The sequence below is a fragment of the Zalophus californianus genome, chromosome 8, assembly GCF_009762305.2.
Source record: "Zalophus californianus isolate mZalCal1 chromosome 8, mZalCal1.pri.v2, whole genome shotgun sequence".
In the NCBI taxonomy this organism is placed as follows: domain Eukaryota; kingdom Metazoa; phylum Chordata; class Mammalia; order Carnivora; family Otariidae; genus Zalophus; species Zalophus californianus.
In genome coordinates, this window is record NC_045602.1 from 60,808,973 (window position 1) to 60,825,333 (window position 16,361).

The 16,361-nt window shown below is 33.4% G+C and overlaps 1 protein-coding gene across 2 annotated transcripts in view; it reads right to left on the reverse strand.

Moving 5' to 3' along the window:
• KIAA1841 (KIAA1841 ortholog) overlaps nucleotides 1-16,361 on the reverse strand; it is a 49,761-nt gene that overhangs the window by 23,952 nt on the left and 9,448 nt on the right. For both annotated transcript variants that reach the window (XM_027623598.1, XM_027623597.1), the window contains exons 3-11: nucleotides 14,641-14,827; nucleotides 13,749-13,842; nucleotides 11,599-11,837; nucleotides 8,253-8,311; nucleotides 5,878-6,038; nucleotides 3,671-3,757; nucleotides 3,452-3,562; nucleotides 1,283-1,406; nucleotides 518-670 (exon numbers count right to left, since the gene is read on the reverse strand). In XM_027623598.1, coding sequence (XP_027479399.1) covers nucleotides 518-670; nucleotides 1,283-1,406; nucleotides 3,452-3,562; nucleotides 3,671-3,757; nucleotides 5,878-6,038; nucleotides 8,253-8,311; nucleotides 11,599-11,837; nucleotides 13,749-13,842; nucleotides 14,641-14,827 — 1,215 coding nt within the window. The remainder of the gene's footprint in view (nucleotides 1-517; nucleotides 671-1,282; nucleotides 1,407-3,451; nucleotides 3,563-3,670; nucleotides 3,758-5,877; nucleotides 6,039-8,252; nucleotides 8,312-11,598; nucleotides 11,838-13,748; nucleotides 13,843-14,640; nucleotides 14,828-16,361) is intronic.

A 16,361-nucleotide genomic window follows, 5' to 3' on the forward strand; every position in this document is an offset into this window, starting at 1 on the left:
AGGAGCATGCTTCTCCCTCTCACTCTGCCTATTCCCCCTGCTTGTGCTCTCTCTCTCTCTCAAATAAATAAAATCTTAAGAACAAAAAGAGAAGGGAAGAAAATATTTTTTAAAAAATGAAATGTATAAAACACAGTCTAAAAGGAAACTGTTAACTGCCTCTGAGAAAAGATGCAGAACAAGGGAGTGGTGTAAAGATGGACTTCTACTTTTAACTATACTTATTTTTGTATTGTTTGAAGTCTTTCCTATATGAATGTATAATCTTTATGCTTTAAAAACAATAAAAGGGGAAAATATTAAATAAGTGTTAGTGAGCACTGTAACTACAAAAGGGCAGCATCCAAAATTTATCTTTGCAGGGGCACCTGGCTGGCTCAGTTGGTGGATCATGAGACTCTTGATCTTGAGGTTGTACATTCAAGCCCCATGTTGGGTGTTGAGATTACTTAAAAAAATAAAATCTTTTTTTAAATAAAATCTTTAAAATAAACAAACAACAAAAAACAAAATTTACCTTTGTAAGCTGCGTGGGATCAAACCGAAGAACCTTTTGGTTACAGCAGGGATAAATACCAGTACCAATAGTACTCAGTGAACTTGCTGCAGTAGGATAAACCACTGTTTCTGAGTGATATTGACAATGTGAAAATTCTATACAGAGAAAAGCCTGAATAAAAGAAATATATAAAATCAATTATTATTCCCACAATGAAATTATACATCCCAAAAAACTTCACTCAGGACTACATAATGTATGTTCCATTATTTTTTAAAAATTTTTAAAAGGATTTTATTTATTTATTTGAGAGGGCGAGAAAGAGCATGAGGGGAAGGAGCGGAGGGAGAGGATTTTTTTTTTTCCACTGAAAAAACAGATTTGGTCACTTAAAACCTGTTGATTTTCTAAGAATTAGACAAGGTATGATTGTTTCAGCGATGAAAATAAAAAGGAGGATGAAGATAGTAAGAGAAACAAAACCAGATGCAAGCAATGTTTCATAGTCCCATTGTTTTTGCCAGCAGTTTCTTTAAAAAGATGTAAGATATTGTCCAAACACATCCAAACATACTAATTAAACAACATATATTAAAAGAGCCTGATATGCCGGGCATCTGGCTGGCTCAGTTGGTACAGCATGTAACGCTTGATGTCGGGGTTGAGTTCGAGCCCCGCATTGGATGTAGAGATTACTTAAAAATAAAATCTTAAGGAAAAAAACGGTCTGCTATGAATGTTTGCAGAGCAAGATGTTAAAAAGAAAAAAAAAAAAAAACTCACCTGATAACATCTTGAACAAGTTAGCCAGTTGACTGTTCCCCACAAGCGCCAATATACATCTCTCCAAGATTTTAATTCTTCAAAAAGACTATTCAAATATTCATGAACATCCCAAGTCTTATCCCTGGGGAAAAGAGCCTCAAATATTATATTGTTTTACAAGCAAGTAATATAAACAATTTGTTTTAGGCAAATGTTTTTAAATTTGTGGCTTATTTCCAAAAACATTCCCCCAATGATAGCTGTGGGATGGACTACATGGAACAGTAGAAAAAATTTCATTTGGGAGTTTGTTTATTCTCTTTTTCTGTGGATAACAGAAAAAGATATGAAAGATTGAATGCCAAATTATTTTGCTAAACTAGATAAATTATTTTGCTAAGCTCTTTTAAATATGGTTTGAGCAGGCTAGCAGTTGGGATGATGATGCTAAACAGAACCTTTATTCTAGGTTACTAATCATTAGTGATTCTAAACATTTCTTTATATTATTTTCAAAAGGCATTCTCAAGTAATTGAGTAATACAGTAATATATAATCAGGTCTTGGTAACACACATTTTGAAGTTAATATAAACTTAAAAATAGCAAAGGCTTAAAACCCTCTTTGCTATGTCCATATGTAACTCAAGTTCTTATTTTTTTCCAAGTCCCTTAATCATTTGAACTTTTGCTACCTTGTCCTTATTCAACAAATAACAAAATGTCATGACATTATTACAAATTGCATAGGCAAATCTGTTTTAATTAAAGACAACTGAAAAAAATGTCATTAACATCTGACCTACAGGAAAATACTTTAAATAAAACAACAAAAATGGATGTTGAAGTCAATATCAATTTTTTTCACATAGTTAATAGTTATTGCTGTAAGAATGGAAGTGCTTTCCAAAAGGTGAAATCAAGTCTCAAGACAAAAAACATATAAAACCCCAGGTGCTTAATAACTAATGAAGATTCCCTTGATTATTGTATGAAGAGAAAAATGAAATATTTTAAACATGATGGTGAGGGGCACGTGGCTGGCTCAGTCAGAGGAGCATGTGATTCTTGATCTTAGGGTCATGAGTTTAAGCCCCATGTTGGGTGTAGAAATTACTAAAAAATAAACGTAAAAAAGTATTTTAAAAATAAGCATGACTGTGCTATTAATAATAGGGTCAAATGTGTTTATGTTTTAATGTTTAAAATATGAAACTTAACATTTATACTGTTTTTTCCTTTACAAAAGTGCTGTACATTTTTAACATAGAAAAAAAGAACAAAATTAAAAGCATCCATAATACTATCACTTAAAGGTAACACCACAGTTTACATTTTAGTGAATGTTTCTAGTTTTATGACTTTTCTTCACTTAATTCACCCCTAACAACTTGCTATATAAGTATATATACTTCTACAACATATTCTCAAAGACTGCACATTAAGAATTGATTAGGCATGTTTTATATGGATATACTACATGGATATATTTTAGTTCATTTAATCATTTGGATGTTTCCCCTTTTTTCCCTCTCAAACAATATAGCAATAAGTGTTCTTGTTGAATGCTTTCACAAATCTAACATTACCTCTTTGGATAAATTCCTAGCAGGAATTTATTTATTTATTTTTATTTTTATATTTTTAGAGAACATATACATTTCAGAATTTTTGCTTTTCCGAGATATTACACCAATTTACAATACTCTTCCCCCAACTGAGAATGAGAACTGGTTTTGAACTTAAAGGGGAATTAAAGAGGACTATATATTGATGGAATACTGACAAAGTATGAAGAATAAATAGATTATGGAATATCCAATTTTAAAGACAATTTCCTCATTCACCAAAATTTACCTGAAAGTAAATTTGATTCTCTGTCAAATTCAACATAACATTTGTGTATAAATAAAATCAGTTAGTGAAAAGAAATCATTTTAATGGCACTGACAGAATATCTTTCAAGACTAATGCACAATAATTTTTAATATTTTAAAGTTTAAAAATATCATGAAATTTACTCAGTAAACAAAATACAGCTTTTACAAAACTTTGTTCTGAAAGCATCTAAGTCAAAGCTGGATCACATTCAGAAAAAAGTGTTATCCTATACCATGTAAAACTAGTTATGTTTTTAGAAAAACACTATTAATTCACATTTAAAAACTCTGTTTTATTTTCACTGCACCTTATGTGAATGTAGATAATATTTCCATGTTGATCCACATTGATTTTTCCAGGAATGCAAGGAATTCTTCTTTCTGTTTCTTTTGTTAAAAGTTTCTTACACAAACAGCATCTATAACACAAAGACACAAAAACATCCAAGAAGAAAATTTAAGATGTAGTAAAATTAAACAATTTAGCTGCACTGTATAGAATACCAAAAAAACCCACATCACTGTACCTGTATAACGTTGCCGCATTATTCCGAGAATCTGGGTTCAAGTACTCAGGATCAAAAAGTCTCTCAATCTTCTTACAAAAAAGTTTACTATTAACAACAAATGACCAACAAATTAATTTTCTATTATTTACATTACTAAAGTTACTTGAGAGTGATGAATAAATGCTGACCTATCTGCATATGTAGAAAATAAAATTAATAAATCCTTGGAGAGACTCTCTTTGGGAATTTATGATGTATTTATAGTGTTCTAAGTAAATAAACCTACTAATGATAAATGCTTAATCAAGAATGTATTTTCACAGGAATATTTGTTTGGAATATTCAATATTGAGGAACTTGAAAACGTAACAATCCTGGGTCTACCAATAACTTGGTATATGATCTTTGGCAACTACTTAACCTCTCTGAACCTTGTTTTCTCATCTATAAAATGGGGTTAATAATTATAAACTCACAAGGTTTTATGAGGGTTAAATGAATAGTGTAACATTATTTACAATAGCCAAGATATGGAAACAACCCAGGTGTGCATTGATAGATGAATGGATAAAAAAGATATGGAATATTACTTAGCCATAAAAAGGATGAGATCTTGCTATTTGTGACAATATGAATGGACCCAGAGGGCATTATGCTAAGTGAAATAGAGAAAAACCAATACCATATGATTTCACTTATATGTGGAATCTAAAAAACAAATGAATAAACAAACAAACAGCAGAATCAGAGCTATAAATACAGAGAACAAACTGATGGCTGCCAGAGGGGAAGGAGGTAGGGGAATGGACAAAATGGGTGAAGGAGAGTATGAAATACAGTCTTCCAGTTATGGAATGTATAAGTCATGGGATTAAAGGCACAGCACAGGGCATATAGTCAAAGGTATTATAAAGGGCATTATAGGGTGAGAGATGGTAGCTACATTTGTGGTGAGCATTGCTTAATGCGTAGAGTTGTCAAATCACTATGTTGTACACTTGAAACTAATGTAACATTCTGTGTCAACTATATTTCAATTTTAAAAAAAGAAGAAGAAATCAACAGAACAAAATGGAGAGTTCTGAAAGACATCTCCCACATAGTCACCTGATTTATAGTGAAGGTGCCACTGCAATTCAGTGGAGAAAGAATGGTCTTGCAAGGAAATCTCACCCAGTTCCACAGTTTCAAATCTATCTACTCTTGTATTTCTATTTTAAGCTCTGATCTCTGACCTAAATTTCAGACTTATATATCCACCTATCTCTGCTATCCTACCTGGATGTCCCAAAAGTATATTAAATATACCAAATAATCTTAACAAGACCCAAACCCATATTCTGATTCCCATCACCCCAATCTCTTCTCTATTAATGGCACTATAATCCACTGAATTGCTCCTTAAACCTCAACCTAGTAATTATCCTAGGATACTCTCTCTCCCCACATTATTCTATCTGAAATCAGTCGGATCTCTCTAATAACACGCTCTAGATACATCTACTTCTTTCCAGCTCTTACTCTAGTCCAAACCTTTTCATCTCTCACCAGACTACTGCACTAGGCTCCTCATTGGTCTCCTTGCTTCTTACATCCTTGCAGTCTATCGTCCACAGAGCAACCAGGAGGATGTCTTAAAAACAAATCAGATCATGCCACTCCTATGCTCCCATTCACATTAAAATAAAGTATACCCTCTTTGCCAAGACTTAATCAGCACTTAACTGATATGACCACTCTGATCTCATCTCATACTGTTCTTCCTCTTTATAATAAGGCCTATCTTAATAATTTTTAACATAATTCACTAACACAATATGCTCATATGTACATTATACAAAATAATTTAAGTACTAATTTTTATCTAGAGCCATTGGCTATGGATAAATTTTACTTCATTTGAAATAAAATAGAAATTTTTTTTTAAGATTTTATTTATTTATTTGACAGAGAGAGAGACAGTGAGAAAGGGAACACAAGCAGGGGGAGTGGGAGAGGGAGAAGCAGGCCCCCCGCAGAGCAGGGGGCCTGATGCGGGGCTTGATCCCAGGACCCTGGGACCATGACCTGAGCAGAAGGCAGAGGCTTAACGACTGAGCCACTTGGACGCCCCAAATAGAAATATTTCTAAAAATATTCTAAAAATAGAATATTTCACTAAAATGAAATCGAAATGTATTTCTTCTAACAGGAATATTTGGTTAAAAATTAAATTAAAAAATTACCTTCTGAATTTATCCTTCTTGTCCTTTAAATCATCAACTTCATTGTGTGTGAACAGATCAGCTATACGTGTAAGAAGATTTGCGTTAATACAGTTCATGTTGCATGGGGTAGCTACTATGGCATTCATATTTTTGTGGCAATACTGAATACATTGTTCAACCTAAAAAAACACACAATAGAAAATGAATGTTGAAGAGTGGCATAAAGGATGATGTCATGTCAATACCTTTCAAAGATAAAATTCATTAAAAGTTTGATACATGGATTGCTAGGTACTAACTGGATTTTGCCTATCTGGGTTAATTTATATTGTTCCAAAGTAAGCCAGCAGGCCATGTTTGTACACATACAGAGCTAGGAAAATAAATTTCAATTTTCTTAGCATACTTTAAACAATAATGCAATGAGCATCTTTCATAATTGTGGCAGGTATAAATCTTAGTCCACAAACTCCAGTATATAAAATATGTGACTTCCTATAACTAGACTTCCTATAGTCTATAGGAATTATAGGCTTCCTATAACTAAGCCTCTATTTCTCGCAGTGGCTAAAATAGAATTTTAGTCACTTCAGGGTTTTCTCAGTTGTGTTGTGCCTGCTTCCTGACTTTCCTCCCCTTTCTCCAACCTGAGGTATATTTATTCACTTTTTGAGGTGGATTTGGGTTTTGGGGAAAAGTAGCACTGGCTAATCATGTATTTTCCAAATATTTTGTTTCTGGCATAAAAATTATGCTTTAGGGCTTAGACTTCAAAACTCGAAGGTGAAGGACTCTTTTCATCTCTGCTTTTTTCTGTAATCCTACCCTGAAGCAATTAATACAACTAAATGGGGAACAACTAAGGAGTAGGAAGAATACAGAGAACTAGTAAAACCCCAAATAATCAAACAAATTTCACATCTGTTAATATAGCAAAGGAGTACTCTGCCTTAACACAAACATATATAAACATGTGAATGATTAAGAAATTTATTAAATAAAAAAACCAAATATAATGTCAGAGCCTGATATGTGCATGTGTACATTGTGCTTTTACATTTTATCAACTACTCTTAAACAAGAGACATGAGCATCTGGTTTACACATACAGTTATATTAATAGTTGGGTATTTGTTTTTAATTCACTGAATTATAAATGAAAGACACAAATAAGTAAAACATGCTTAAAGAAATTACTTAGTGAAACAAATATATTCCAATTAATTTTCACTTAATTTGGTTTTAAAGCAAAATCCCTCTTGGACTAAAGCTAATTGTTTAGTTTCATCTAACACAACAATAAGCTATTCCTTGAAGATAAATTGTTTGCTTTATAGGCATAATATACTAATGATACATAGTAGTCTAACCCCCTCCCCACAGAACAAGAGTTTATTCTAATGGAATTGTAAACAGAAAGAGTTAGGGGTCCCGAGACTAGGAAAGACAGACAAAGCTTTCCTGACACAAGAGAAGTCATGTTAGGCCCCAAGCTATTTTCTGTGATCTGTGCCCTACTTGCCCAAACACACTTCTTGCAGAACCTCCTAGGAAGTGTCAGAGTTATAAAGAAATACAAAGACCTCAGTAAAGAATTTTAAGGGAATCAAGGGAATGTAAAAACTAACAGTCTCCATCAGGCCTGGAAATAGCCTGACCGTATCAGAGACAACAAATTGGTGGCAAAAACTCCCAGTGCTGGTTCCAAAGTAAGCAAGGCCGTGCATTCCTTAATGGAGATAACAAGCCCATGACACCACCCAGTTTATGCCCGTAGCCCCTTCCCCTCTTCCAGTTACCTCTGCTTCATTATACTATTAAAGTATCCACCCTGGGAAGACCCCAAGCTTCATTAACATAGCATAGGATGCCTGTACCTTATGCCCCCCTTTTACCTGCAATGACAGGGCTCCCCTTTATGAATATTCATCCTAAACCCTAAATAAAGGAACTTCTCACCCCTGCTTGGAGAGTAATGGCTGATCTCCTTATTTGCTGCAAATAGTTTCCTTTGTCTGACAACTCCACCTGATGTAGTATCTCACCAAGTAACTCACCAAAGAGCAAACTCCTATTAGTTCAGTTACAGAATCACACTCTTGAATTAACAACTATTTTAGTAAGATGTCTTAAAAATTTCTAGACACTTAAAGGAAAAATCAAGTTGTATGTTAAAATAAGCACAGGTGAATAAAAAAGCTTGGATTTTTTTTGGCAGAGGGAGACAGAGAGAGAAAATCTTAAGCAGGCTCCATGCCCAGAGCAAAGCCCAACGCAGGGCTCAATCTCACAACCCTGAGATCATGACCTGAGCCAAAATCAAGAGCCAACGCTTAACCAACTGGGCCACCCAGGCACCCTGAAAAGAGCTTGGATCTTTTAATAATACTTACCAATGAATCCATTTTCAAAAACTCTGAAGAAATAAGAATTGAAATGACATTTCCTGGCTCTAAAAAAAAGAAAAAAATTAAATTCTCCTTTTGATTTGTACCTCAACCTCCTCAGAACAGGCTCCTTCTCACCTTAACAGAGAATGTTACATTACAAGAGCAATTTAGTATAACCTTACTACATCATATAGCTTAGATACATGAAAGAAAGAAAATGCAGTGTTAAAATATAGGGTATAGAAAAAACACATATTAAATCTGCCCTGGAATTAAATTCATAGCAAGTAAAAAGATTCCAGCTAAAGATATGACACATGCAAACTTTTCTCCTTAACTAAATCAGAGAAAAAGATAATTAAAATTGAGACTATAATTCATTACATAAAAAAATAATTGTGAGAAAATCTTCTAAATGATTAATGTAAGCACTTGTTATTAGTGAAGTTATTTCAAAAGCAGTACAATGCTTGTTACGAACAAATATGTAATTAAAAGATTCTGAAAGATAATATGAAATTTACTATTGCAGAAGTGCTAAGTTACTTCCTAAAGGCAGGCTGAGGTGGGCCTTGAGAGGCATAACCAGGGAAAGGAGAATGCCAGCTAACACTATTATTTTGGTAAACCTAAGTCATCTCCTATGAGGTATATTTAAGAAAAAAAAACTACTATGATTTTTAGCATTATAGTACTAAGACAATCCTTCTAAATAAAGGACTATGCAGACAGCGATTAAAATAAGTAACCCTAATCTTTGTTTAAATATTACTTCCAGGTGAAAGGCTCTCAAACAGCAATGGTGAAGGGAGGAGGGAGCTAGTGAAAATTCTTTCTGGGAAGTGTAACATAGTCCATTCCAGCTAAGACCCATTGTCTGAATTATTAGAGATTTGATTAAGCATTTTGGTGGTTTTCCCGGTTAGAATAAAGATTGCTTTTATTTATTTTTAAAAATATTATGTATTTATTTATTTAGAGAGCACACATATGCACATGCAAGTAGGGGGAGGGGGAGAGAGTGAGAGAGAATCTCAAGCAGACTCCTCCCTGAGTGCGGAGCCCAACGTGGGGCTCAATCTCACAACCACGAGATCATGACCTGAGCTGAAATCAAGAGTCAGATGTTTAACCAACTGAGCCACCCAGGTGCCCCTAAAGATTGCTTTTGTAAAAGTCTACGTTTGTAGCTGATTACAGAGTGACTGGTTTTGCTCCACTTCTTTTACCTTTACTATATGCATAAATATGCTGGATCAAACAATATTTTTTTCTGTCTGCATAATTTGATTTTTTATTTTACATATACATATCATATCTGGGTGATCTGGAATCTCTGGACTCTGGCTGAAAATTTTTATTTGGCAATCTTGTAATTTTTATTTAAGAGCCACTAGAACCTTTTTTCCATTAATTTGGTCACTAAAATGTAATAAATTATAAGTTTCTTCAGAAAATTTTTATATTGTCACTATAGATTTACTAACAAGATTTAAAAAAACATTTTGGTACTGCTATAAACAGCAAACTCTAGTACCCAGAAAGACTTTATTAAACCACAAGTGTGATTTCCTATACAAGTCTATACCCAACTAAAGATTACTTAGTAATTATTCTTCCTTCCATCTAGAACACTGGTTCCAAACTTTTGATCTTAAGACCTCTTTTTTTGTTTAGATGGGTTATATCTATCAGTACCGGCCATATCATAAATTAAAACAAGGAAAAATTTAAAATATTTTTTAATTCCTTTTAAAAGAATAATAAACTCATTACATATTAACATATTTTATGAAAAATAACTATATTTTCCAAAATACAAATTAGCAAGAAGAGTAACACTGACATTTTCTGCAAATTTCTTCAATGTCTGACTTAATAGAAGGCAGCTGGATTCTATCTGTTTCTACATTCAATTTGTGGGTAGTCTTCTCTGATGTTACATCAAAACTCAACTGGTAGTTTCTTTTAAAGGTTAGTTGCATTGGAATCTGAAGTCGTATCAATGAACTTCTCCTGTTCTGTTATCTCAAAGTCAAATGATTTATCTTACACTTTGAGTGGATCTTTAACCCATGCATGATTTTAACAACACGCATTGGTCATTTGTAAAATATTGGTTCACTGAGTTATGTGGACCTTCCAAATGTTGAAACATTTCATTGTATTTTCTATATATATATATATAAATCACATTTGTTAGTATCACCACCAGTCTCATCAGAAAAGTCTTTAAATAGGGGTGCCTGGGTGGTTCAGTCAGGTAAGCGTCTGCCTTCAGCTCAGGTCATGATCCCAGGGCCCTGGGATCTAGCCCCACATCAGGCTCCCTGCTCTGTGGGAAGCCTGCTTCTCCCTCTCCCTCTCCCACTCCCCCTGCTTGTGTTTCCTCTCTCGCTGTGTCTCTCTGTCAAATAAATAAATAAAAACTTAAAAAAAAAAAGAAAGTCTTTAAATATGGAGAAGCTGTCAAGCACACGGAAGCAGATAAAAGTTTTCCATACTCCAAATCTCACTTGAAACCCTGAATTTTATTATTGACAATGGATACTGTCAGTTGTTTCCCTTTAGTTGATCAACTCCCTTAATTCATTTTCAAGAAAATATCGGCCAAATGCCTAAATTTGAATAACCATAATTTGCCATTCTTTCAAGGAAAAATGGTTTTCTTTTTTAAAAAGCAGCTAGTTTATAGTTTGCAAATCAAACAACTGCACAAGTGCTTTTCTTCCAGATGACCATCACACTTCAGTGTGCAGCAGGAGTGCACCTCCCGTGTCATCACACAGAACATGAAAAAGATGCATACTCAAGGGTCAAGAGTTAATAAAATTAATAATTTTCAGTGTTTCATCAAGGACATTCTTAAAGTGAGAGTGAATTTTTTATTTTTTTCCTTTTTAATTATGAGCACGTGGAATTGAGGAATATGGTGACTACCAGTACAGTTTGGTGCCCCTGCTCTGATGTGTGCTAAAGCTCCCAGAGTTTTCTCCTCTATTACTTCTGTACCATCTGAATAAATGTCAACACAGAGAAAAAGACAGAAACAGTTTAGTACTATAATAGAAATTGTCTTGACCCTGTGAATCCTCTAAAAGATCTCTAGTATTCCAGAGGTCCATGTACCATACAGTGAGAACTGCTGATCTAGAGACCTGTTCACTTGCCATACATTCACTATAATCTACTAAAAAAGGATGAGGTTATCAGTTTCCTAAAAGGTGGTTACTAATCTGAGCACAAATATGAATGTCCAAATAATTTCCCACATTGCATGTTTGGCCAGAAGCAACTACCAGGTGACACATAAATTTTACTACAAAATAAGCAATAGACTGTCTTTTACCTAAAGTGGGCATCTCACAATCTTTATTCTCCTTAGTGTTCCTTTTAACATATTTTATCAACCAGTTGAAAATGTGAACGTCACAATGAACTGAAATGTCCACCTCTTCCCAGCGCTGGGCATCCATAGATAAATATTCAGCAAAGTACTTCATTTCTGATATCAAAAGATCTCGTGGGCAAATAAAATCTTCTTTCAAGTTTTTTGCTTCATCACATACATGGATCACCATGTTTGGCCTTCATAAAAAACGTTACAGAGAAATGAAATTATTAGAGTTCTAGAAGAGGAGCTAAGAATACTGACATTTATTGGAAGTACAAGAACAAGATGTTTTTGGAAGTTTTGACCATAAATCAATTTTATAGGGTTTGACATTCAGAATTTTTCATTTAAGTGTCTTGCTAATCTGATCTATATCTTAGATTTTGACTAATTTTAGGTAAACTATTGACCTTAAGATTATTAAGCCTAATAACTTTAGAGCTTAGAAAAACAAAAATATTTTTATTATAGGACTCTAATTTACATGATTTAAAGTTTATTTTTCCAGTTATAAGTTAACAAAATTTTAAAAATACCAATTCACAAAGAAAAATTAAATAATACATTCTAATTCTGACGAAGAACATAAAATGGCACTTTTATATGGTTATGGGTATGATGAGTAAAGATTAAATACTAAAATTCTCTTACTTTTAATAAATAGGAAAAACAGTTAAAATCATTCATTAAAGAATCAAAAAACTAGCATGGCTACTTAGTTATTTTTAACAGCAAGAAAGTTTGTTTCTAGGCATTCATCAAATATAAATTAGTAAATGTAGTTAAAGGATTCTTAAGACTACAACGTGCTTATTAGCATATTTAAAAATAATTTAAGAATAAGTTTAGATAATCCATCAGAACGACTGCTTCAAAATTATATACTCCTTGAATTTACTTTCCCTTGAAAATTATATCACCTCAAAAAGCAGTATCAGTGTGATCCACAACTACCTTCACATCATTACAAAAGAATAAACAGAATATGAATTTAATGTGTTCAAAGGAACTCCATAACTTTCTAATAAAATTACAGTTGAAACAAAACTGGGCTACCAGAAAAAGGATTATTGACCAACATTCTTGTCAAAGTCAAAGGAATTTAAATAACTTTGCAAATTGTTCTTCCAAAGAAATTACAGTCAAATATAAACAGGTAATGGCTGGTATAATGAAGCATAATGTTTCTGTGGCTTTTGAAATACTAGATAATTCCAGTAAAAAATTATCTGATAAATTTTAGTGCTACACAATCTATCAGTTAAAAATCTACGTGAATAAATTAAAAATCACTGAACTATACACTTCAAAAGGGGAATTTTTCTTACTGTGGTAAAATACACATAACATAAAATCTGTCATATTAGCCCTTGTAAGTGTACAGTTCAATGGCATTAAGTACAACGCGTTGTTGTACAATCATCACCACCATCCATCTCCAGAACTTTTTTCAAAAGGATAAATTTTATGGTATTTGAATTATATATGAATAACAGTTAGAAAAGAAACTATGAGAACTGAAAATACAGAAAGGAACTTTCAGATATGAAAATATTCTATATCTTCATTTGAGTGATGCTTACATGGTGTACCCATTTGTTAAAACTCATCACGGTGAATACTTAAAATATGTCTCATCTACTGTATGTAAAATATACAAAACAAAACTTGCAATATCTTGAAAGGTGCATTCTAATTCTTAAATGTTTCTGTAATGAGACTTTCCAAAATACACATCTAGTTTCATAAAATCGGAGAACTAATGGAAGGGATTTTTCTTTGGGTTTTAAAATTTGCTTTTCAAAGTTTTATGTTAGTAGAGGTTATTCCTAATATTTACAAATATGAAAATGAATTTTTAAAATGGAAAACTGTAACCCAATTTAATTATAACATGAATAAGCCATAAGTTTAGCCATCAAGCAATTGTTATAGTTCATTGTTATAGTTCAATGAACTACCCTTTATTCCAACAGTTCGAACAATTGTGTAATGTGAAATTCCTAAATTATGGTAACTGATATATACAATCACCAATCATATATTTTATAACTTAAAGTTGATATTCATATTAAATCTTATCTAGCAAAGAACCAGCCTCCTACCCTTCAGATTCTTCAGTCTTTTCTCCACCATTACGAGTAGTACAATTTTCACTTTCTGAAGAACAATTCCTTGTGGAAGCTATACTATGTCTTCCTTAAATACAGAAAAAAACACATACAAAAACAAAGGGGGAGGTTAGCGTTTCTAGCTGAGAATGGGTTTTTACTTACTGATTATACTGTAAATGCACGGTTTCCAAGGCTAGTTAAAGATGGTACTCTGTTAGGTGCCATTTCCCTTAATATTTCTAAACGTATATGGAATAAACAGTAGAAAAAAAGGATCACACATTGCTAACATTATACTGAAAATTTAAAAAATGATGTGGTGTGAATAGACAGGGGTCAAGTGTTCAAAAGCCAACAACAGAGTTCTCTCTTTCTGAAGCAAATTTTTATATCAGTATTCCGACTGCTGCTGCTGAGATTTAAATCATTCACTACACTCAGGATTTCTACAATCAGTTATTATTTCACCAACTGCAGAAAACATTTTTCTATCCTGCCACTCTGTCATTTGAAGCTAATGTTGACTACATAAAGGGTAGATAATACAAGGAACAAGCAACATTTTCTCAGTAAAAAAAATTAAGTAGAAATTGTAGGTCAAATCTTTTTAAATTTATGACATAATCAGGCTAACAGACTGGAGCAGTAAATTTTAATATAATAAAAAGCTTTTTTTGGTGACAGCGTTTGACCTGTATATTAACATTAAAACATTTTTCAAATATAGCAAAGACACATTTCTAAAAATCAGAAAGATACAAATCCTAATAGATTTCCTAGCAATGTTTATATTAGCCTTAAAAACATAAAGAAAAGTTGACTGAACTGCGTATTTTGCAAATTATCATAAGGACAAGCACTGCATTTTGTTTTCAAGCCTTACCGGTTTTGGAAATTGCATCTTGACCAACCGGAGTCTCCTGAAATTCTCCCTGCATGTCAAGAAGGGAGGATTTGATATATGTGGCTAAAGTTTCCACAGGACTCTCTCCAGCAGCCATTAGAGGACTATACTGGTTGTCAACAGGGGAACTTCCACTGCTCTTCAATTCATCAAACCTTTTTGCACACTGTAATGACATAAAAAGAAGGAAATGCAGGTCTTTCTTAATTAAAAAATAAGATTATTTTCTTGCCTTCTATTTGATGATATTTTTCTATAATCATTTTTTACAAGTGAATTCTAATCTGCTGGGTAGTACCTAGAAAATGAGCACACATTTCAATATACAAAAGCTGCTGACATTTTTTCTTTCTTAAAATTCAGTGTAGAACTTTTTCTTTTGAGAGAAAGAGAGTATATGTGCATGTGTGCAAGCAGGGGGTGGGGGTAGTGGTGGGGGGGAGATGAGGAGCAGAGGCAGAAGGAGAAAGAGATCTTAAACAGCCCTGCAAAGCCAGATCTCATGACCCTAAGATCGTTATCTAAACCAAAACCAAGAGTTAGATGCTTAACCAACTGTGACACCCCAGAGCCCATAGAACTTTTTAAAATATGCTTTAACCCATGGCATAATATGTTTATGCTGTTATAGGAAAATGAAAAATGCCTTTATCAACCATATTTCCCTGTGGTCTGTATTTATTATCAGTTGACAAAGATAAAAAACATAAATGGTTTTATGGAATCCGTTTTTCCTTCAAAATGAATTTATTTTTTGTAATAGAAAGTAAAGTGTATAGCTAGATTGGAAAATGAGTGTAGATTTATCTAACAAGGTTTACAGCAATTTCTAATATTTAAAAAATGAAAATTATGAATTTTGAAATGAATACATGATTGCTTAAACAAAGAAGTGAACTATAAATAATTTAAATTATATTGTTAAATGTTCTTTGTGTTTGGGACACCTCGGTGGCTCAGTAAGTTAAGCTTCTGCCTTCAGCTCAGGTCATGATCCCAGGGTCCTGGGATCAAGTCCCACATCAGGCTCCTCGCTCAGCAGGGAGCCTGCTTCTCCCTCTGCCTGCGCTCCCCCTGCTTGTGCTCTCTCTCTCTCTCTGAAAAACAAGTAAATAAAATCTTTTAAAAAAATGTTCTTTGTGGGGGCACCTGGGTGGCTCAGTCATTAAGCGTCTGCCTTCAGCTCAGGTCATGATCCCAGGGTCCTAGGATCAAGCCCCACATCGGGCTCCCTGCTCAGAGGGAAGTCTGCTTCTCCCTCTCCCACTCCCCCTGCTTGTGTTCCCTCTCTAGCTGTCTCTCTCTGTCAAATAAATAAATAAAATCTTTTAAAAAAATGTTCGTGTTTAAACAAAAATTACATGATATCTATTTGTAAAAGAATGAGGCTGGACCCTCTACCTAAAACACATACAAAAATTAACTCAAAATAGATCAAAGACTAAATATAAGAGCTAACAGTATAAAACTCTTGGGAGAAAATAACCTTGGATTAGGTGATAGTTTCTTAGCTATGACATTAAAAGCACAAGCCACAAAGAAAAATTAGATAAACCAGACCTCCTCAAAATTTACAACTCTGTGCTTCAAAGGACACCATCAAGAAAATAAAAAGACAACACACAATAGGAGAAAATATTTGCAAGTCATATATCTGACAAAGGATTTGCATCTAGAATATATTAAGAATTATTACTTAA